Raw genomic sequence first — 22284 nt, forward strand, 5'->3', positions numbered from 1 at the left:
GTGTGGGGTCCTGAGGACAGAGTTTGAGAACCTGTGTTCTATGCAGTATCCAAACTGAATTAGAATTCATGTTTTTCATAATGTCCCCTACGGTGTCAGTATTTAATAATGTAATTACTATATAGGCTTGCTGGCTTTTGTAACCATCAGGTATCAGGCATTCTGACTGAACAGTGCTAGAACCTACGGAAGAAGAAACTAAAGCAATCAGCTCTTACAGTAGCCAGACGTTTCAGCACTTGGATAGCCAGCCTTGGCAAAGAAGGATCACATTTATGATATATATATTTGGCCAGGACAGCAATCAGATTGTTCCCGTGTGGTCCTGGTGATACAGATAAAACCAGTTTTAGTAAAAGCGGCCGAAAAGAAACGATCAACTGCTATTTTAATACTTTGCTAGTCTCACATACCGTGCTGCGTGAGTGACTGCTCCAAGGGGGACACGCCACTAGATGGCAGCTTTAGCCGGATGACATTATTGGTGATAGAAAATGCCAGCTTTACGGTTTGGATTAACATCTGGCCTTGACCTTCTGTTCCGCTGCTGGGGTTTAAAAACAATGGGTACATAATATTATGATGCAGGTTGACTTCCTTAGTGAACATGGCAGACTGTGTGACAATTCTGGAGCAGACTTGCACTGTCATGACTCTTGGGAATAAACAAGGAGCATCTTTATTCTGCATTTTGAAAAAAATACTCTATTTTCATTAACTCAGAATGTCAGGAGTCGGTCTCTTGGGGGCAGATGTATTAAGCCTGGAGAAGTGATAAAGCAGTGATAAGTGCAAGGTGATAACTCACCAGCCAGTCAGCTCCCAACTGACAATTTACATATTGGAGCAGATTGGCTGGTGCCTTATCACATTGCACTTATCACTGCTTTATCACTTCTCCAGGCTTAATACATCTGCCCCATTGTACTCTGTTTTGCCACACAAGTGCAGTCCCATTATTCACAGGCAATGCAGATGTAGAAAGAATCGTTAAAAGAATTAATTAGAATAATAGGGGTTTTGGTACTTACCGATAAATCCTTTTCTCCTAGTCCGTAGAGGATACTGGGGACTCCAAAAGGACCATGGTGTATAGACGGGATCCGCAGGAGCTTGGGCAGACTTAAACTGGGTGTGAACTGGCTCCTCCCTCTATGCCCCTCCTCCAGACCTCAGTTATAGGAACTGTGCCCAGGAGAGACGGACATTTCGAGGAAAGGATTTTTGTGTAAACTAAGGGCTACAAACATACCAGCCCACACCACAAACATACCGTATCACCGGAGTAATAGTAAACCAGATAACCGTATGAAATAACTACAGCAACAAGCTGAAAACCAGAAATACACTACCCGTGTATAAACCAAGTTAACCAACACGAAAACATTGCCAGTAACAGTCCGCACTGGGATGGGCGCCCAGCATCCTCTACGGACTAGGATAAAAGGATTTATCGGTAAGTACCAAAATCCTATTTTCTCTTACGTCCTAGAGGATGCTGGGGACTCCAAAAGGACCATGGGGTCTATACCAAAGCTCCAGACCGGGCGGGAGAGTGCGGACGACTCTGCAGCACCGACTGAGCAAACGTAAGGTCCTCATCAGCCAGGGTATCAAACTTATAGAACTTGGCAAAAGTGTTTGCCCCTGACCAGGTGGCTGCACAGCAAAGCTGTAAAGCCGAAACGCCTTGGGCAGCCGCCCAAGACGAGCTCACTTTTCTGGTAGAATGGGCTTTTACTGACTTCGGCACGGGTAGCCCGGCCGAAGAATGAGCCTGCTGGATCGTACTACAAATCCAGCGTGCGATAGTCTGTTTTGAAGCAGGATGACCAATCTTGTTAGAAGCATACAGGACAAACAGCACCTCAGTTTTCCTGGCAACAGCCGTTCTGGCGACGTAGATCTTCAAAGCTCTCACCACATCCAGGGACTTTGGAACCGCCCCAGCATCCGTAGCCACCGGCACCACAATAGGTTGGTTAATGTGAAACGAAGACACCACCTTCGGCAAAAATTGTTGACGAGTCCGCAATTCTAAAACCAGAAAAAACAACCCTGATCCAGGCGCTAATTTGTTAATTGTATTATTTATTCTTAATTTAAGATTTATAAATTTAGAGCTGCAATCTTTGTCCAGCTGTACCTGTGTACGTACAGCTAAAACTTGATCAAAACACTGATCAAGAAGCTACAAAAGAAAAAAGAAAAGTGACTGATTGCGCTATTTCTCCAGGTGCGTATATGAATAAAAACACGTGTTTTTCACTTCTCTGGTGTTTATTTTAGTACAAACGTTATATCTCATACAACAATATAATAAAAAATTAAGTATGCATACTCATTAGGGGCACATTCTAAAAAATTATTTTATAATAATAAAAATGATGATATTTCTCTGTTTTAGACATCCAGTGCTCAAATCTATCAGAGACAATTAATAGTTACATTCCTGGATTAAAATGCAACATGATTTATGTATCCACAACGTTTAAACGGTGATTTTCCAAGGTGAAAACTCAGTTCTCTGTTTAAAGACACAGTTTCCACAACATTGAATACTGCTTATCTTCGTTGTATTAGAACTCAGTCTTTAGCATAGGACCACAGTTCTCATTCATATAATTGCAAAGTCCATAGACTGACAGTTTCTAAATTGAGCCGCTTACCACCGTGTCCGTGGATGCAGACGTGATGGGGAGATCCTCGCCGTGCACAGCGATGCTGGTTTGCTTTCCTTCTCCCCGTCCGTCCTCCGTGGTGGTAGCGGTGCTGGATGGTTTCTAACCCTCAACGTGAGTGGGGCCGCTTGTATGTGGACAATTTTCAGAATAGACTCTCCACCTTGCTAGCCGCGTCTCCTTTGATTGCAGTTCAGCTGGAGCGGCAGGTGTGTAGGAGGTCTCGTTGGTTGTCCTTAGCTCCCAATCCGGCAGGGTTGATCCCAAACAATGTCGCTGATCACTTGGCAGGGTGAAAGGCAATTCTCTAACGCGTTTCGCACACAGGTGCTTCCTCAAAGAGTAATGTACTTTCAAATTCCAAGGCTTTATATACCTGACCACCCTGATTGATGTTCCTCCCATTGGTCCAGATTGAATCACAGGTGCATTCTATTTCTAATTTTCTGCTATGTGCACTTTGCTCTAATTGCTACAACTGGAGCACTGATCGTTATTATCAATTCTATTAAAAAATGCATACGTTTGATATAGAGAATATATATATGTGTCCATCAAGGAGAGATTCTTAATTACTCATATACCACATTCCGAATTGACAGATAAACAAATGGATAAATAAATAAATAAAACAAAATTATAATTAAACATCCACCATGTCACAACTGAGGGCCTGAGCTGACGGGAGGCAGCCTCAGTTGTAGGGGCTGAGATGTACCGGAACCTGGGAGGTTGTATAAGACCCCTGGACATGTAAGTAACATGAATAATAACTGCCCGAAGGCGTGACCACGACAACTTGGATAAAAGTCAATGATGTTTATTATGACAACTCCGCAACACAGCAGCAGTAAAAGAAAACGTAAAAGTCAGCAAAGAATAAATACAGTTCCTGGGTACTACAGGATGGCAGGAGCCACAGGGCACTGGTAGTGTGAGATAGTTCTTATAATCTTCTAGATGGAAAGTCCTTACCAGGCCCGACTGTAGCAATGGAGAGAACCCAGGATTGTGCCAGCTGGTGTTCCAGGAAAAGCTGGGTTGCTGAAGATAAAACAGCTGCTGTGGATACTGGCTGGAACCAGACTGTTGTTAGCACGGAGTGGATACTGGCTGGAACCAGTTAAATAATAAATGAACTTGGGAGCGATGAAATATGAACTGAAATGTAGAACTTGAGAGCGGAGAAATAATAATACCGGTGGAGAGTGGTAAAGTGTAGAAAGGACACCGGCCCTTTAAGGGAAGCTGTACTCTGCTGGAAGCTGAGCTGGAAGCAGGTAATGTTGTAGCTGGAAACAGATGAATCCACAATGGATTGGAGAGTCAGGCTACACCGCAGGTGGAATGCTGGTGCGGGTCTCTATGGTGGAAGTCTTGAGACAGGAGCTGGAACCTGGAAGACAATCACAGGAGAGAGACAAACAGGAACTAGGTTTGACAACCAAAGCACTGACGCCTTCCTTGCTCAGGCACAGTGTATTTATACCTGCAGCAAGGAAGGGATTGGCTAGGCAATTATGCAGATTATCAATACTGAGAACAGATTGGTGGAAATGATCAGCTGATAGAATCCAAGATGGCTGCGCCCATGCAGACACTTGGAGGGAAGTTTGGTTTGTAATCCATGTGGTAATGAAAACAGTAATGGCGGCGCCGGCCACCGGAGACAGGAGGCGCCAGGCTGACAGATGCACATCCAACCACGCGGACACAGCGGAGGCCGCGGCTGACGCAATCGCCACTCAGACACTCTGCATGCAGAAGTTCAGGGACGGCGGCGGAGGCCGCGGGAGACGCCATGCCAGGTGTAATATGGCGTTTACTGTGACAGCGTCCCAGAGTGACAGGAGAGGATACAGGAATGTACACATCAGGATAACAGATGGAATCCGGTCCTGGAGCGCTGAGCCAGCCTTAGGAGGCATCTGATGGGTAAGAAATGGCGTCCAGATACCCGGATCGTGACACACCACTTCTTATCTCATATTTCTAACCCACCCCAGTATCGAACTCATAACCTCACTAATGGTAAACCAACACCTTACTCATTGAGCTATTAGGTATTCACAATATCCCTCTGGGTTATTTCTTATATGATGTATCTTAACTCCATTATTCAACAATCTCTATATAGCGGAGTATCCTTACGTTTGATAAACAAACATTTCTCATTAGTAGAGTAAACATTCTGTAATCAGCATCCCGTATGGCATACAGACCAACCCCACATTTAATCATATGTTTAACTTTGTTCTATAATCATTTTTAGCCCGATTAGCTATCGGACTTTTTTGTCTTAGTGCAGCTTTTAATCTATTCTCATCGAGCTCGTCATCCATAAAGACTATGATTTATTAATTTTATATATCATAATAAACATAATAAACACAAAAAAATGTTCAGCTAAAGGATTTTAATTACAAATAGCAAACCCGTTTATATATTTTGATAGGTAGGTATATCTGACATACTCTGGATTCGAACTCCACATATAATTATATAAGGATTTCGACCTTACCCACTCGGCTACAGCGTCCCCTATATTTAATGTAGATTTTTCTTTATTCTATATTTTGTATGATGTTATTTTATATAATGTATAAAACAACTCTTACCAAAAGATTGATCCTTTCTTTTTAAACTACTTTTTTTATACATATATGTGAAAGAAAAATGATAAATGGCACCCGCAATTAAATAATTCTTAAATTGTTTACTAGACTTTTCTTTCTCTCTTTTCTCTCACTTGCTCACTTTTCAACCACTTTTCTGTTTCTTCATTATTATAGCTAATATTAATATGTCCTAAGTGGTCAGTGAATCCACTAGACAACTGAGACATTTCAGCATAATTATCTAATTTCCAAGCTTACAGGTAGTCTGTCCTTTCCTCTCAAAATGAGGACTATTTTATACATATCCCTCTTCTTCCGAGGGGTTCTATCTATAAAAAATGAATGAACTTATATATGTCTCCATCTAATCCCTTTACATGAAAGATTCAAAGTCAATATTCTCATTCAATCCATAAGGATGAATGGTTTTTAATTTAAAGATCCAAAAAGCTTCTTTAGAACTCAAAGTTCTAAACCTATCTCCCCCTCTTTTTGTGTTTTTAATATGTTGTACTCCTATCACTGTGAGGCCTTCAATACACCCTCCATGTTCTTCTGTAATGTGCCTAGACACACTGTGAAAAGGGTACTTTTTTAAGATGTTTAGCCGATGTTCTCTAAACCTGGTCTTCAGGCTTCTAATGGTCCTACCCACGTATTGTAATCCACATTGACACTGTAACACATATATACAGTAAACTGTATTACAGTTGATAAATTCCTCAATTTTAAAAACCTCTTTATTCACGTGACCTGATTTCTGTGGTTTTATTTCTCATATACCTACACGTGATGCAGTTGGTTTTCCCACATTTATAACACCCTGTGTAATTTATGGTGGACAGCCATGTTGTTTTGGCTTCTGGTTTGTCCATGCTTTTTAGCATACTGGGTGCTAAATGTGACTTTAGATTTCTGTTTTTCTTAAAAATAACTTTCAACTGTGGATGTATGGCTTTTTGTAAAACACGATCTTGTTGTAAGATATCAAAGTTTTTGGTTAGGATCTTTTTAATTTCCCCTGATTTATTATTATATTTTGACAAGAAAAATAGCTGTGAATAATCATCTCCAGAGTTTTTTGTATCCCAGGTTCTTTTCTCTTTTTGTTTAGATTGTAAAAGTATATCTCTATCTAAATTTAAACTTTTATTATACGCAGATTTTAGTATAGGCTTGGGGTAGCCTCTATCTACAAAATCTTCAAACATAATGTTAGCCTGATTTATAAATGTATCCTTATTAGTACAGTTCCTCCGTATACGATTAAATTGACTCTGTGGCACATTTCGCAGCCAGGGTTTGTAGTGGCCACTTGAATAATGTAAAAAATTATTGGTATCTACTGTCTTTTTGTAATTAGTTGTAATAATCTTTGTATTTTCTGAGGAGATAGTCAGGTCTAGGAAATTAACTGAATTCTGATCCAAACAGTGAGTGAATTTTAAATTATATTCATTAGAATTAAGGTGAGTAACAAAATCAAACGCTAATTGTGCACCCCCATCCCAAATTATAAGTAAATCATCAATGTACCGGCCATAGTACACCAGGTTTGCGCCAAATGGGCCACTCCAAATAAATTCCTCCTCAAATTTTCCCATATATAGATTGGCAAAACTCGGCGCAAACCTGGTGCCCATGGCCGTACCCACCAACTGTAAATAAAACGTGTCATCAAACAAAAAATAATTATGTGTCAAAATAAAAGTGATAGAGTCTAATATAAACAGTTTGAGTTTATCAGAAATCTCTATGTCTGTACTTAAATAAGAGGCTATAGCGTCTACTCCCAATTTATGTGGTATATGGGTGTACAGTGCCTGCACATCAAGTGAAAGGAATAGATAGCTTGACTTCCATTCTATATTATTTAAAATATTAATTACATGCATTGTGTCCCGTATGTGTGACTTTAAATTAATTACGTGTTTCTGCAAAAAATAATCAATAAATTGTGAAAGAGTGGAAGTGAGGGCCCCAATACCAGAAATTATAGGTCTCCCAGGGGGTGCAGTGAGTGATTTGTGAATTTTGGGAATGTGATAAAATATAGGTGTGATGGGAAATTTAACAAACAAAAATAAAAATTCCTCCTTAGAGATAATTTCTTGTTTGAAAGCCCCATCTAAAAGATCCTTATATTCTTGTGTATATACGGCAGTGGGATCCTTACTTAATTTAAGATAGAAAATTCTATCTCCCAATTGTCTAGCTGCTTCTTCTAAATAATATGTCCTATCAAGCACAACTACCCCACCGCCTTTGTCGGCACTTTTTATTATCAGGGAGTTGTCTTGTTCTAGTTGTTTCAATGCTTGTTGTTCTTGTTTAGTTAAATTAGACCAACTGGATTTCTTCTCGCATATTTTTTGAAACTCATCTAGAGAAACAACTAGAACAAGACAACTCCCTGATAATAAAAAGTGCCGACAAAGGCGGTGGGGTGGTGCACAATTGGGAGATAGAATTTTCTATCTTAAATTAAGTAAGGATCCCACTGCCGTATATACACAAGAATATAAGGATCTTTTAGATGGGGCTTTCAAACAAGAAATTATCTCTAAGGAGGAATTTTTATTTTTGTTTGTTAAATTTCCCATCACACCTATATTTTATCACATTCCCAAAATTCACAAATCACTCACTGCACCCCCTGGGAGACCTATAATTTCTGGTATTGGGGCCCTCACTTCCACTCTTTCACAATTTATTGATTATTTTTTGCAGAAACACGTAATTAATTTAAAGTCACACATACGGGACACAATGCATGTAATTAATATTTTAAATAATATAGAATGGAAGTCAAGCTATCTATTCCTTTCACTTGATGTGCAGGCACTGTACACCCATATACCACATAAATTGGGAGTAGACGCTATAGCCTCTTATTTAAGTACAGACATAGAGATTTCTGATAAACTCAAACTGTTTATATTAGACTCTATCACTTTTATTTTGACACATAATTATTTTTTGTTTGATGACACGTTTTATTTACAGTTGGTGGGTACGGCCATGGGCACCAGGTTTGCGCCGAGTTTTGCCAATCTATATATGGGAAAATTTGAGGAGGAATTTATTTGGAGTGGCCCATTTGGCGCAAACCTGGTGTACTATGGCCGGTACATTGATGATTTACTTATAATTTGGGATGGGGGTGCACAATTAGCGTTTGATTTTGTTACTCACCTTAATTCTAATGAATATAATTTAAAATTCACTCACTGTTTGGATCAGAATTCAGTTAATTTCCTAGACCTGACTATCTCCTCAGAAAATACAAAGATTATTACAACTAATTACAAAAAGACAGTAGATACCAATAATTTTTTACATTATTCAAGTGGCCACTACAAACCCTGGCTGCGAAATGTGCCACAGAGTCAATTTAATCGTATACGGAGGAACTGTACTAATAAGGATACATTTATAAATCAGGCTAACATTATGTTTGAAGATTTTGTAGATAGAGGCTACCCCAAGCCTATACTAAAATCTGCGTATAATAAAAGTTTAAATTTAGATAGAGATATACTTTTACAATCTAAACAAAAAGAGAAAAGAACCTGGGATACAAAAAACTCTGGAGATGATTATTCACAGCTATTTTTCTTGTCAAAATATAATAATAAATCAGGGGAAATTAAAAAGATCCTAACCAAAAACTTTGATATCTTACAACAAGATCGTGTTTTACAAAAAGCCATACATCCACAGTTGAAAGTTATTTTTAAGAAAAACAGAAATCTAAAGTCACATTTAGCACCCAGTATGCTAAAAAGCATGGACAAACCAGAAGCCAAAACAACATGGCTGTCCACCATAAATTACACAGGGTGTTATAAATGTGGGAAAACCAACTGCATCACGTGTAGGTATATGAGAAATAAAACCACAGAAATCAGGTCACGTGAATAAAGAGGTTTTTAAAATTGAGGAATTTATCAACTGTAATACAGTTTACTGTATATATGTGTTACAGTGTCAATGTGGATTACAATACGTGGGTAGGACCATTAGAAGCCTGAAGACCAGGTTTAGAGAACATCGGCTAAACATCTTAAAAAAGTACCCTTTTCACAGTGTGTCTAGGCACATTACAGAAGAACATGGAGGGTGTATTGAAGGCCTCACAGTGATAGGAGTACAACATATTAAAAACACAAAAAGAGGGGGAGATAGGTTTAGAACTTTGAGTTCTAAAGAAGCTTTTTGGATCTTTAAATTAAAAACCATTCATCCTTATGGATTGAATGAGAATATTGACTTTGAATCTTTCATGTAAAGGGATTAGATGGAGACATATATAAGTTCATTCATTTTTTATAGATAGAACCCCTCGGAAGAAGAGGGATATGTATAAAATAGTCCTCATTTTGAGAGGAAAGGACAGACTACCTGTAAGCTTGGAAATTAGATAATTATGCTGAAATGTCTCAGTTGTCTAGTGGATTCACTGACCACTTAGGACATATTAATATTAGCTATAATAATGAAGAAACAGAAAAGTGGTTGAAAAGTGAGCAAGTGAGAGAAAAGAGAGAAAGAAAAGTCTAGTAAACAATTTAAGAATTATTTAATTGCGGGTGCCATTTATCATTTTTCTTTCACATATATGTATAAAAAAAGTAGTTTAAAAAGAAAGGATCAATCTTTTGGTAAGAGTTGTTTTATACATTATATAAAATAACATCATACAAAATATAGAATAAAGAAAAATCTACATTAAATATAGGGGACGCTGTAGCCGAGTGGGTAAGGTCGAAATCCTTATATAATTATATGTGGAGTTCGAATCCAGAGTATGTCAGATATACCTACCTATCAAAATATATAAACGGGTTTGCTATTTGTAATTAAAATCCTTTAGCTGAACATTTTTTTGTGTTTATTATGTTTATTATGATATATAAAATTAATAAATCATAGTCTTTATGGATGACGAGCTCGATGAGAATAGATTAAAAGCTGCACTAAGACAAAAAAGTCCGATAGCTAATCGGGCTAAAAATGATTATAGAACAAAGTTAAACATATGATTAAATGTGGGGTTGGTCTGTATGCCATACGGGATGCTGATTACAGAATGTTTACTCTACTAATGAGAAATGTTTGTTTATCAAACGTAAGGATACTCCGCTATATAGAGATTGTTGAATAATGGAGTTAAGATACATCATATAAGAAATAACCCAGAGGGATATTGTGAATACCTAATAGCTCAATGAGTAAGGTGTTGGTTTACCATTAGTGAGGTTATGAGTTCGATACTGGGGTGGGTTAGAAATATGAGATAAGAAGTGGTGGATGTTTAATTATGATTTTGTTTTATTTATTTATTTATCCATTTGTTTATCTGTCAATTCGGAATGTGGTATATGAGTAATTAAGAATATCTCTCCTTGATGGACACATATATATATTCTCTATATCAAACGTATGCATTTTTTAATAGAATTGATAATAACGATCAGTGCTCCAGTTGTAGCAATTAGAGCAAAGTGCACATAGCAGAAAATTAGAAATAGAATGCACCTGTGATTCAATCTGGACCAATGGGAGGAACATCAATCAGGGTGGTCAGGTATATAAAGCCTTGGAATTTGAAAGTACATTACTCTTTGAGGAAGCACCTGTGTGCGAAACGCGTTAGAGAATTGCCTTTCACCCTGCCAAGTGATCAGCGACATTGTTTGGGATCAACCCTGCCGGATTGGGAGCTAAGGACAACCAACGAGACCTCCTACACACCTGCCGCTCCAGCTGAACTGCAATCAAAGGAGACGCGGCTAGCAAGGTGGAGAGTCTATTCTGAAAATTGTCCACATACAAGCGGCCCCACTCACGTTGAGGGTTAGAAACCATCCAGCACCGCTACCACCACGGAGGACGGACGGGGAGAAGGAAAGCAAACCAGCATCGCTGTGCACGGCGAGGATCTCCCCATCACGTCTGCATCCACGGACACGGTGGTAAGCGGCTCAATTTAGAAACTGTCAGTCTATGGACTTTGCAATTATATGAATGAGAACTGTGGTCCTATGCTAAAGACTGAGTTCTAATACAACGAAGATAAGCAGTATTCAATGTTGTGGAAACTGTGTCTTTAAACAGAGAACTGAGTTTTCACCTTGGAAAATCACCGTTTAAACGTTGTGGATACATAAATCATGTTGCATTTTAATCCAGGAGTGTAACTATTAATTGTCTCTGATAGATTTGAGCACTGGATGTCTAAAACAGAGAAATATCATCATTTTTATTATTATAAAATAATTTTTTAGAATGTGCCCCTAATGAGTATGCATACTTAATTTTTTAATTTTTTATTATATTGTTGTATGAGATATAACGTTTGTACTAAAATAAACACCAGAGAAGTGAAAAACACGTGTTTTTATTCATATACGCACCTGGAGAAATAGCGCAGTCACTTTTCTTTTTTCTTTTGGAGTCCGCAATTCTGCCCTATCAGAATGAAAAATCAAATACGGCTCTTATGAGATAAAGCCGCCAACTCTGACACCCGCCTGGCAGACGCCAGCGCCAACAGCATGACTACCTTCCAAGTGAGAAACTTCAACTCAACCTTACGCAAAGGCTCAAACCAGGAAGACATGAGAAACTGTAAGACCACGTCAAGATCCCATGGAGCCACAGGGGGCACAAACGGAGGATTGATATGCATTACTCCTTTCACAAAAGTCTGAACCTCTGGGAGGACAGCTAATTCCTTTTGAAAGAAAATAGACAAAGCCGAGATCTGCACCTTGATGGAGCCTAATTTTAGGCCCGCATCTACACCTGCCTGCAAAAAATGGAGAAAACGACCCAAGTGAAACTCTTCCGCAGGAGCCATTTTGGTCTCACACCAGGAAACATACTTTCTCCAAATACAGTGATAATGTTTCACCGTAACCTCCTTCCTAGCCTTAATGAGAGTGGGAATGACCTCCCCGGGAATACCCTTACGAGCTAAGATCTGGCGCTCAACTTCCATGCCGTCAAACGCAGCCGCGGTAAGTCTGGAAACACGCATGGACCCTGCAACAACAGGTCCTCTCTTAGAGGAAGCGGCCAAGGATCTTCCACCAGTAACTCCTGAAGATCCGGGTACCAGGCCCTTCTTGGCCAATCTGGAACGACGAGAATCACCTGAACCCTTGCTCGTCGAATGATCCCCAGTACCTTTGGAATGAGAGGAAGTGGAGGGAACACATACACCGACCTGAACACCCACGGAGACACCAGGGCGTCCACTGCACTTGCTTGGGGGTCTCTGGACCTGGAACAATACCTCGGAAGCTTCTTGTTGAGACGAGACGCCATCAAGTCGATTAACGGAATTCCCCAACGCTTTGTCACCTCTGCAAATACCTCTTGGTGAAGAGCCCACTCTCCCGGATGGAGATCGTGTCTGCTGAGGAAATCTGCTTCCCAGTTGTCCACTCCCGGTAGGAAGACGTGTTGTTCCACCCAGCGAAGGATTCTTGTGGCCTCCGCCATTGCCGCTCTGCTCCTTGTTCCGCCTTGACGGTTTATATGTGCCACCGCTGTGATGTTGTCTGACTGTACCAGGACAGGTCGACCCTGAAGAAGGCTTCTTGCTTGTTGCAGGCCGTTGTAAATGGCTCTTAACTCGAGAACATTTATGTGGAGACAAGCTTCCTGGAGCGACCATTTCCCCTGGAAGTTTCTTCCTTGGGTGACTGCGCCCCAGCCCCGGAGACTTGCATCTGTTGTCAGAAGCACCCAGTCCAGGATACCGAACCGGCGACCTTCCAGGAGGTGAGAACTTTGCATCCGCCACAGGAGAGAAATTCTGGCTCTGGGAGATAGACTTATCTTCCGGTGCATGTGCAGGTGAGACCCGGACCATTTGCTCAGCAAATCCCACTGAAACACCCGGGCATGAAACCTGCCAAACAGAATGGCTTCGTACGCCGCAACCATTTTCCCCAGAACCAGAGTACATTGATGGATGGACACAGTCTTCGGCCGCAGAAGTTCCCTGACCAATGACTGCAGTTCTAGAGCTTTTCCTTCTGGAAGAAATACTCTTCGTAACTCCGTGTCCAGAATCATGCCCAGAAACGACAGCCGAGTGGCCGGAATCAACTGAGATTTCGGCAAATTTAGCACCCAACTGTGCTGCCGGAGCACCAACAGTACCAAACTCACACTCCTCAGCAAACGTTCCTTGGACCTCGCTTTTATCAGGAGATCGTCCAAGTACGGGATAATTGTAACCCCTTGCCTGCGAAGGAGAACCATCATCTCCGCCATGACCTTGGTGAAAATCCTTGGGGCCGTGGAAAGCCCAAACGGCAACGTCTGAAATTGGTAATGACAATCCTGTATCACAAACCTTAGTAAAGCCTGATGCGGAGGATAAATTGGGACGTGTAAGTAGGCATCCTTTATGTCCACTGACACCATAAAATCCCCCCCTTCTAGGCTGGCAATCACCGCTCGAAGAGATTCCATCTTGAACTTGAAAACTTTCAAGTATGGATTGAGGGATTTTAGGTTCAGAATCGGTCTGACCGAACCGTCCGGTTTCGGCACCACAAAGAGGCTCGAGAAGAACCCCTCCCCCCGTTGAGACGGGGGAACGGGAACAATGACCCTCTGGAGACACAACTTTTGTATTGCTGCCAGCACGACCTCCCTGTCCGGTAGAGACACTGGCAGGGTTGACATGAAAAACCGGTGAGGGGGCGTCTCCTGTAACTCCAGCCTGTAGCCCTGAGATACAATCTCTAGAACCCAAGGATCCAAGTCCGATTGGACCCAGACCCGACTGAAGAACTGCAGACGGCCCCCCACCGGGACGGACTCCCCCAGGGAAGCCCCAGCGTCATGCGGTGGACTTAATAGCGGCAGGGGTGGACTTCCGGTCCTGGGCGCCTGACACTGCAGGCGACTTCTTTTCCCTTTCTCTACCTTTTGAAGCGAGAAAGGACGAACCCTTTCCGCGCCTGTATTTATTTGGACGAAAGGACTGCTTCTGCTGATGTTGTGGTTTTTTTGTGTTGTGTGGGAACATAGGGAAGAAACGAGGACTTACCCGCCGTCGCGGTAGACACCGGGTCCGCCAAGCCTTCCCCAAACAGGACATTACCTTTGAAGGGTAACGCTTCCATAGCTCTCTTGGAATCCGCGTCAGCATTCCATTGATGTATCCACAGCGCCCTTCTGGCCGAAATCGACATGGCATTGGCTCTTGACCCCAAGAGACCAACATCCCTCGCCGCATCCTTCAGGTAATCTTGATATAACCAAGAGTTAAAAGAACAGTATCTTTATCAAGGGTATCCATATCAGAAGCTAAATTCTCAGCCCATTTAGCAATAGCACTACTCACCCATACCGACGCCACAGCAGGTCAGAGCAATGCACCCGTATTAGCGAAAATGGACTTTAGAGACGTCTCCAGCTTGCGATCCGCCGGATCCTTGAGAGCTGCCGTGTCAGGAGACGGAAGTGCCACCTTCTTAGACAAACGAGATAAAGCTTTATCAACATTAGGAGACGCCTCCCATTTTCCACCATCAACTGATGGAAAAGGACACGCCATGTAAATCCTCTTGGGAATCTGCCACCTCTTGTCCAGCGACTCCCAAGCCTTTTCACAAAGAGCATTCATCTCATGAGAGGGGGGAAACTGCACCTCAGGTTTTTTTTCCTTAAACAAGCAAATCCTTGTTTCCTGTACGGCAGGTTCTTCAGAAATGCGTAACACATCTTTTATAGCCACAATCATGTACTGAGTACTCTTAACTAATCTAGGATGTAAAGGAGCCTCAGTGAAGTCGACATCGGATTCAGAATCCGTGTCGGTATCAGTATCTACCACTTGAGTGAACGGCCTTCTTTATCGACCCCGACGGGGTCTGTACCTGTGATAAAGCATCCTCCATGGATTTTTTCCACACCTGTGTCTGTGATTCAGATTTATCTAATCTCTTCGATAAAGAAGTTACATTAGAATTATTTGTATTAAACAGTGCAAGTAAGTCAGGTGTCGGCTGCGTCGACAGAGCCAACTCCATACAGAGGGAGTATGCCAGCTCACACCCCAGCGCCCATATATCCCACCAAGGAAAATATATGTACCAGTGCTGCCCAATATACCAAATATGCACCAGCTACTGTGTCCCCCCCTCCCCCCGATAAGCTCCCCGTTACTTTGATAGAGCTCGTGGAGGTCCCGGACCAGCGTCTCCTGTCTGCACACGAGGAGAAAATGGCGCCTGTGAGCCGCGCGGCTAAGCTCCGCCCCCTCCCGGCGCGCTTCAGCCCGCCAAATTCAAACTCACTAAAATGCCGGCGGGGGTCCCGAAAACGGTGCAAATGCACCGAACAAACATCTGCCGGCCCCAGAAGACCCAGTAACATGCTGCCCAGGGCGCCCCCCCCCCAGCGCCCTGCACCCTGTGAGTGCTGGAGGAAATGTGTGTGTGGGAGCATGGAGCGCAGCGTTACCACTGCGCTGTACCTTTACTGAAGTCTTCTGCCGTCCTGAAGTCTTCTGGTCTTCTCATACTCATCCAACTTCTGTGAGGGGGGTGACGGCGTGGCTCCGGGAACGAGCAGCTAGGCGCACCAAGTGATCGAACCCTCTGGAGCTAATGGTGTCCAGTAGCTGAGAAGCAGAGCCCTTAAACTAAGAAGAAGTAGGTCTGCTTATCTCCCCTTACTCCCACGATGCAGGGAGCCTGTAGCCAGCAGGTCTCCCTGAAAATAAAAAACCTAACATAAAGTCTTTTCTAGAGAAACTCAGGAGAGCTCCCCTAGTGACCGTCCAGTCAGTGCTGGGCACAAAGTCTAACTGAGGTCTGGAGGAGGGGCATAGAGGGAGGAGCCAGTTCACACCCAGTTTAAGTCTTTTCAATGTGCCCAAGCTCCTGTGGATCCCGTCTATACCCCATGGTCCTTTTGGAGTCCCCAGCATCCTCTAGGACGTAAGAGAAAATTAAATATCCCATTCAACGGGTGCAAAACTTCCTTACCTCCCTGCCTGCGTAGCCATAACCAGGTTGAGTCTATCAACTCCAATTCCCATGATATTAATGACCGCTTGTCCTGCCTCTGTATTCGTCAGGCTGAAGATGCACAAGCTCTGCAGGTTTGGGGTGCTGTGGGTTGATATTTAGGGTAAAATCAATACATTTATAAATGGATCTTACCTTCACGGCACATAACACAAAGAGTGGGGGAACTGACAGGACAGAGCGATCACCTGCTATGTGGATCATTGTCTGGGCAGAGGTTGAGGATGGCATGGATCAGAGTCAGGATCAGGTGACCTGCAACAAAGACAGATTCTGCTGCAACAACTCTCAGAGACAGATTCTCCACAAGCAAGGGAATTGCATTTTGGTTTACAGAGCAATAGATACTGAGAAACAGGCTACCCATACACAGAAAGATCCGGTACACTGGTGTACAATCTGCACACACACACCACGTTACAAGAGGTATCTAACTGACTGGCGCTCAGGCCTCCCACACGAGACGTTAATACATCTTATCGGTGAAGCTTCCTGCGGCAAAGCAGGAAGCGTTATTATGCAGTAATCATACTTTGACATCATTAGACTGCGGGGTAAAAGTATCTATTGACTGAACATAGTGTTTCTAAAGTAGAATCTTTAATATAAAGGAATGATATCTATTTGTCTCCATTATTTGGAGCTCCATCCTTCAAGTATACCAAACATTATGTTTTCCCCTGAACAGTCCATAACCTCTGAGGAAGCCGCTGAACCCCCGGGGAGGCGGAAATAAGAACTCCTGCATTGGATATTTATACAAGCCGGTAGCGTACCATACATTCTGAGGAGAATATTCCTGAAAAGCCATCTAGCCAGGTGACTGAATTGGATCCATAAGGAGCCAGACAGTTTAAATTAACATCTCAAATCCTGGCCAGGACCAAGGACTGATATTTAACTCTGGTGCCCGCTACAAGATACATAGTGCATAGGAGTTTACAGAACACCATACCAAGTTTTAGTTGTCCCAGTGGGCAAAACTGGAATAGCATCATTGTATGCGGACTATGTGAGATTAATGCTATTAGTAGGATATATAACAAGGGAAAGAAAAGGGATTAATGTGTCTTTTTCATGACTGTTATAGTCTAGGTCACAGGTTCTCAAACTTGGTCCTCAGGAACCCACACAGTGCATGTTTTGCAGGTCTCCTGACAGAATCACAAGTGACATAATTAGCTCCACCTGTGAACCTTTTAAAATGTGTCAGTGAGTAATTAATACACCTGTGCATTTGCTGGGTTACCTGCAAAACATGCACTGTGTGGGGTCCTGAGGACCGAGTTTGAGAACCACTGGTCTAGTTTTATTATTAATTTTTTTAAATGTGGCTTGTAATGCCGGCCGGCACTTGTTTTATTAATGTGTTGTATTAATTTGCATTAATAGTAAAAAAAAAACTTTACATATATATCTCCTATTGGCACTGTCCTTTCTGTGTATGTCTAGTCAGTGACAGCTCCTCTCCTGATTAAACAATTAAGCTGTACTACGCTCAGTAACTTGATTACACGGGTGTGGCTATTAAATAACGAGACTGATGCTATAATTCATGTTTAACTATATTAAAAGTACATTTTAGCTCCGTTCTCCTTCCATGTACTCCCCCCTCTGCATCCCCACACCGTTGCATTCTTATTTTCCATTGGTCAAAACCGTGCTGTGGCTCATTATCTGTCAGCTCCGTCATTTTCTTCTCTACCTCAGTGACCGATGTGAAACTGGTTCCCTTGAGTACAGGTTTGATTTTAGGGAAAATAGGATTTTGGTACTTACCAGGTAAATCCTTTTCTTTGACTCCATAGGGGGCACTGGAGTACTCTTGGGATATGGACGGCTTTAGCAGAACAGGGCACTGAATATTTAAATTTAGTAACTCTCCTCCTCTCCATATTCCCAGAGTACCTCAGTGTTTTTTACGGAGCCGAACAGGAACGATAGAGGTTGACAATGGAGAATTACATATAACATAACGGACAACAATAAAGTTGACACATAACGTTACTGACAACTAAACAGTTGACACCATAACCGACAGAACTTGAAAATTTGAACCAGTCGGTGAGAATGTGTTACCATAAGATCCCCTGAACTTACCACAAACCAGGTAAAACTGCTCTGGGTGGGTGTCCACTGCCCCCTATGGATTCAAAGAAAAGGATTTACCTGGTAAGTACCAAAATCCTATTTTCTTTTTCATCCACTAGGGGTCACTGGAGTACTCTTGGGACGTACCAAAGCTTCCCCCGTGGGCGGGAGAGCTGTTAGGCACCTGTAACACTAGGCGGCCAAAGCTAGATGCTGATGCCGCAAACGTATCAAACTTGTAAAAGCGCACAAACGTGTGCACTGATGACCATGTAGCCGCACGGCAAAGCTGCGTCGTAGAAGCCCCACGACCAGCTGCCCATGAAGTTCCCACAGAACGTGTGGAATGAGCTGTTACTGATGTAGGCGGCTGTAACCTAGCATGAAGGTAAGCTTGACGTATAGTCAGTTTAATCCATCTGGATAAGGTCTGCTTAGAAGCTGGCCAACCCATCTTGGCAGCATCATAGAGAACAAACAAAGTATCCGTCTTACGAACTGTAGACGTTCGGGATACATAAACGCGTAGTGCGCGTACCACATTTAAAGTTCCAGAATCTTCTGTTAACACAGGAACTAGTATTGGTTGATTGATGTGAAAAGATGACACTACCTTTGGCAAGAAAGCGGGAGTCGTCCGAAGTTCCGCTCTGTCATCATGAAACACCAAATACGGTGGCTTGCATGACAAGGCACCCAAATCTGAAACACGCCTTGCCGAAGCTAAGGCTAGAAGAAAAATTGTTTTCCAAGTGAGAAACTTAATATCCACTTGTTGTAAGGGTTCAAAATATGAAGACTGTAAGAAATCTAAAACCAGATTCAAGTCCCATGGCGCTGTAGGTGAAATGAATGGAGGCTGTACTCTGAGGACACCTTGCAGAAAGGTGTGTACCGACGGCAATAGAGCCAATCGTCTTTGAAAGTAAACTGACAAAGCAGATACCTGCACCTTTAGTGTAGATAAACGCAGTCCTCCATCTAACCCCGTCTGTAGAAATAACAAAAGACGGGATAACTTGAAAGATGTCGGAAACTTCCGAGCTTCACACCAACCTATATAGGCACGCCAATTCTGTAATAATGAGCTGTCGTCACTGGCTTCCTAGCTCGTAACATGGTTGGTATAACCGAATCTGGAATGCCCTCTTTTCTTAAGAGGGCGGTCTCAACAGCCACCACATCAAACGCAGCCGCGCTAAATCGGGGTAAAGGAACGGACCCTGTTGTAACAGGTCCAGACGTAGCGGGAGTGGCCAAGGATCGTCTGCGAGTAGTGCGCGGAGATCCGAGAACCAAGCTCTCCCGAGGCCAATGAGGCGCCACTAGTATGACTGTGGCGGACTCTCTTTTGATCCGTTTTAGCAACAGAGGGAGCAGCGGAAACGGTGGAAACAGATACACGAGGCTGTACGGCCACGCGATTGTGAGAGCATCCACCGCCACTGCCTTTGGATCTCGCGTTCTGGACACATACTGGGGCGTTTGGTGATTGTGGCGCGATGCCATCAGATCCACTTGTGGGTAACCCCACCTCTGGACCAACATGTGAAACACTTCTGGATTTAAGGCCCATTCTCCTGGATGAAAATCCCGGCACCTGAGATATTCTGCCTCCCAGTTGTCCACTCCCGGAATGAACACTGCTTGGTGATGCTCGGCCCAATTGAGGATTCGAGCTACTTCCCGCATGCCCATGCGGCTTCTCGCTCCTCCTTTTTTGTTGATGTACGCGACCGCCGTCGCGTTGTCTGACTGCACCTGGACAGTCTGAGACCGAAGCATGTGCACTGCTTGTCGTAGCGCGTTGTAAATTGGCCGGAGTTCCAGGACATTTATAGACAGCAATCTGTCGTGATCCGCCCAGAGACCCTGGAGCTGACAATTTTGAACTACAGCTCCCCAACCTCTGAGACTCGCATCCGTCGTTAGAATTATCCAATTCCAGGCGCCAAACCGTTTCCCTGCGGTTAGATTGTGTACTTTGAGCCACCAGAGTAGAGATACTCTGGCCCGTGGTGACAACCTCACCCTGTGGTGAATCTGCAGATGCGAGCCCGACCACTGTGCAAGCACATCCAGTTGAAAAGGACGCGAGTGAAATCTTCCGAACTGAAGCGCTTCGAAAGCCGCCACCATTGTGCCTAACAGGCGAATGCACAAATGTACCGAGAGTGTGCGTGGCTTGAGCACTAATTGTACCAGACGACGAATAATCTGTACTTTCTGTTCTGGTAGGTAAATTCTTTGATCTACCGTATCGAGAATCATACCTAGGAATTGAAGTTGTTGAGACGGAATCAGATGTGATTTCTTGAAGTTGACAATCCAACCGTGCTGAACTAGTACATTGTACGTTAGCAACGCATGTTGGAGGAGCATCTGTTGAGACGGAACTTTGATGATCAGATCGTCCAAGTACGGAACTATTATCACTCCCAGGGATCTGAGATGAGCTATCATCACAGACATCACTTTGGTGAATACCCGAGGCGCTGACGAGAGGCCAAACGGTAGAGCCTGAAACTGGTAAAGGTTCTGCCGTATCGCAAACCACAAGAACCTCTGATGAGGTGGCCAAATCGGAATGTGTAAGTACGCATCCTTGAGATCCAGCGCAATCATGAATTCCTGTGGCTGTAAACCTGCAATTACTGACCGCAGAGATTCCATCTTGAATCTGTAGTAAGTGACGTACTGATTGAGGCCCTTCCAGTTCAATATTGGCCTGACCAAGCCATCCGGCTTTGGTACCACAAACAGACTGGAATAATAACCCTGACCTTGTTGGTGTACAGGGACCGGAATCAAAACTGCTGAATCCAGCAGAGACTAAATGGCAATTTGCAGAACCGCCCTCTTGTTATCCGACACAGGCAGTCCTGTCTTGAAAAACCGCAGTGGCGGGAGAAAGTCGAACTCTATCTTGTACTAAATTGTGGATCCAACCATCTGTGGATGTGTGGAACCACGCCAAATGGAACGTCTGAAGGCGTGCTCCCACAACTGGAGATCCGAGATGGGCTGGGAGCCAGTCATGCCACTGGCTTGTCGGTGACCTTAGCGTCCTGACGACTGGTGTTGGTTTGTTGAAAACCACGTCCTCGACCTTGTCTACCAGACGTGGCTGTTCCTCTACCACGGCCTCGAAAGGTCTGAGGTCTAAAGGATTTGAACGCCGGGCCAGAGTAGTTTAGTCTAGGTACCGTTGGAGGCAATGGTAGGAAAACAGACTTCCCTCCCGTGGCCTCAGAAATCCATTTGTCCAATTCAGGACCAAACAACTTCTCGCCACCGTAAGGCAACGCCTCTATACCTCTTTTGACCTCTGCCTCCGCTTGCCAAGAACGCAGCCAGAGTGCTCGTTGTGCCGAAACTAGCGACGATGAAAGGCGAGAACTGAGCTGACAGACGTCAGTAGAAGCTGTGCATAGATAATCAGCAGCTTCACAAATTTGATCAGCGAGAAGTATAAGGTGATCGTCATGTAGACCAGACTTGAGTTCTGTTATCCATACCATTAGCGCCTTAGTTACCCAAATGCCAACCAAACCAGGTCTAAGCAACACTCCTGCTGCCACATACATGGACTTTAGCATAGCTTCTCTTTTACGGTCTGAAGCGTCTTTAAGCGTAGTAGCTGTTGGTACTTGTATGGTTAATTTTTTTTTTTTGTAAGTTTTGACACAGATGAATCCACCATTGGCTGATTCTCCCATGTAGATGTCACAGACTCTGGAAACGGGTAACTAGACTTAAATCAGCGAGGTATAGAAAACCGTTTATTCGGATTCTTCCGTGTTTCTACTAACATCTTATTAAGAGATTCGG

At 43.2% G+C, this 22284-nt stretch overlaps 1 protein-coding gene across 2 annotated transcripts in view; it reads right to left on the minus strand.

Annotated features, from left to right (window-relative positions):
* The window catches only part of NUP188 (nucleoporin 188), a 168171-nt gene that overhangs the window by 82584 nt on the left and 63303 nt on the right, over nucleotides 1-22284 (minus strand). For both annotated transcript variants that reach the window (XM_063936489.1, XM_063936488.1), the window contains exons 22-25: nucleotides 16551-16617; nucleotides 16321-16446; nucleotides 414-547; nucleotides 219-325 (exon numbers count right to left, since the gene is read on the minus strand). In XM_063936489.1, coding sequence (XP_063792559.1) covers nucleotides 219-325; nucleotides 414-547; nucleotides 16321-16446; nucleotides 16551-16617 — 434 coding nt within the window. The remainder of the gene's footprint in view (nucleotides 1-218; nucleotides 326-413; nucleotides 548-16320; nucleotides 16447-16550; nucleotides 16618-22284) is intronic.

The sequence above is a fragment of the Pseudophryne corroboree genome, chromosome 8 (assembly GCF_028390025.1).
Source record: "Pseudophryne corroboree isolate aPseCor3 chromosome 8, aPseCor3.hap2, whole genome shotgun sequence".
Taxonomy (NCBI): domain Eukaryota; kingdom Metazoa; phylum Chordata; class Amphibia; order Anura; family Myobatrachidae; genus Pseudophryne; species Pseudophryne corroboree.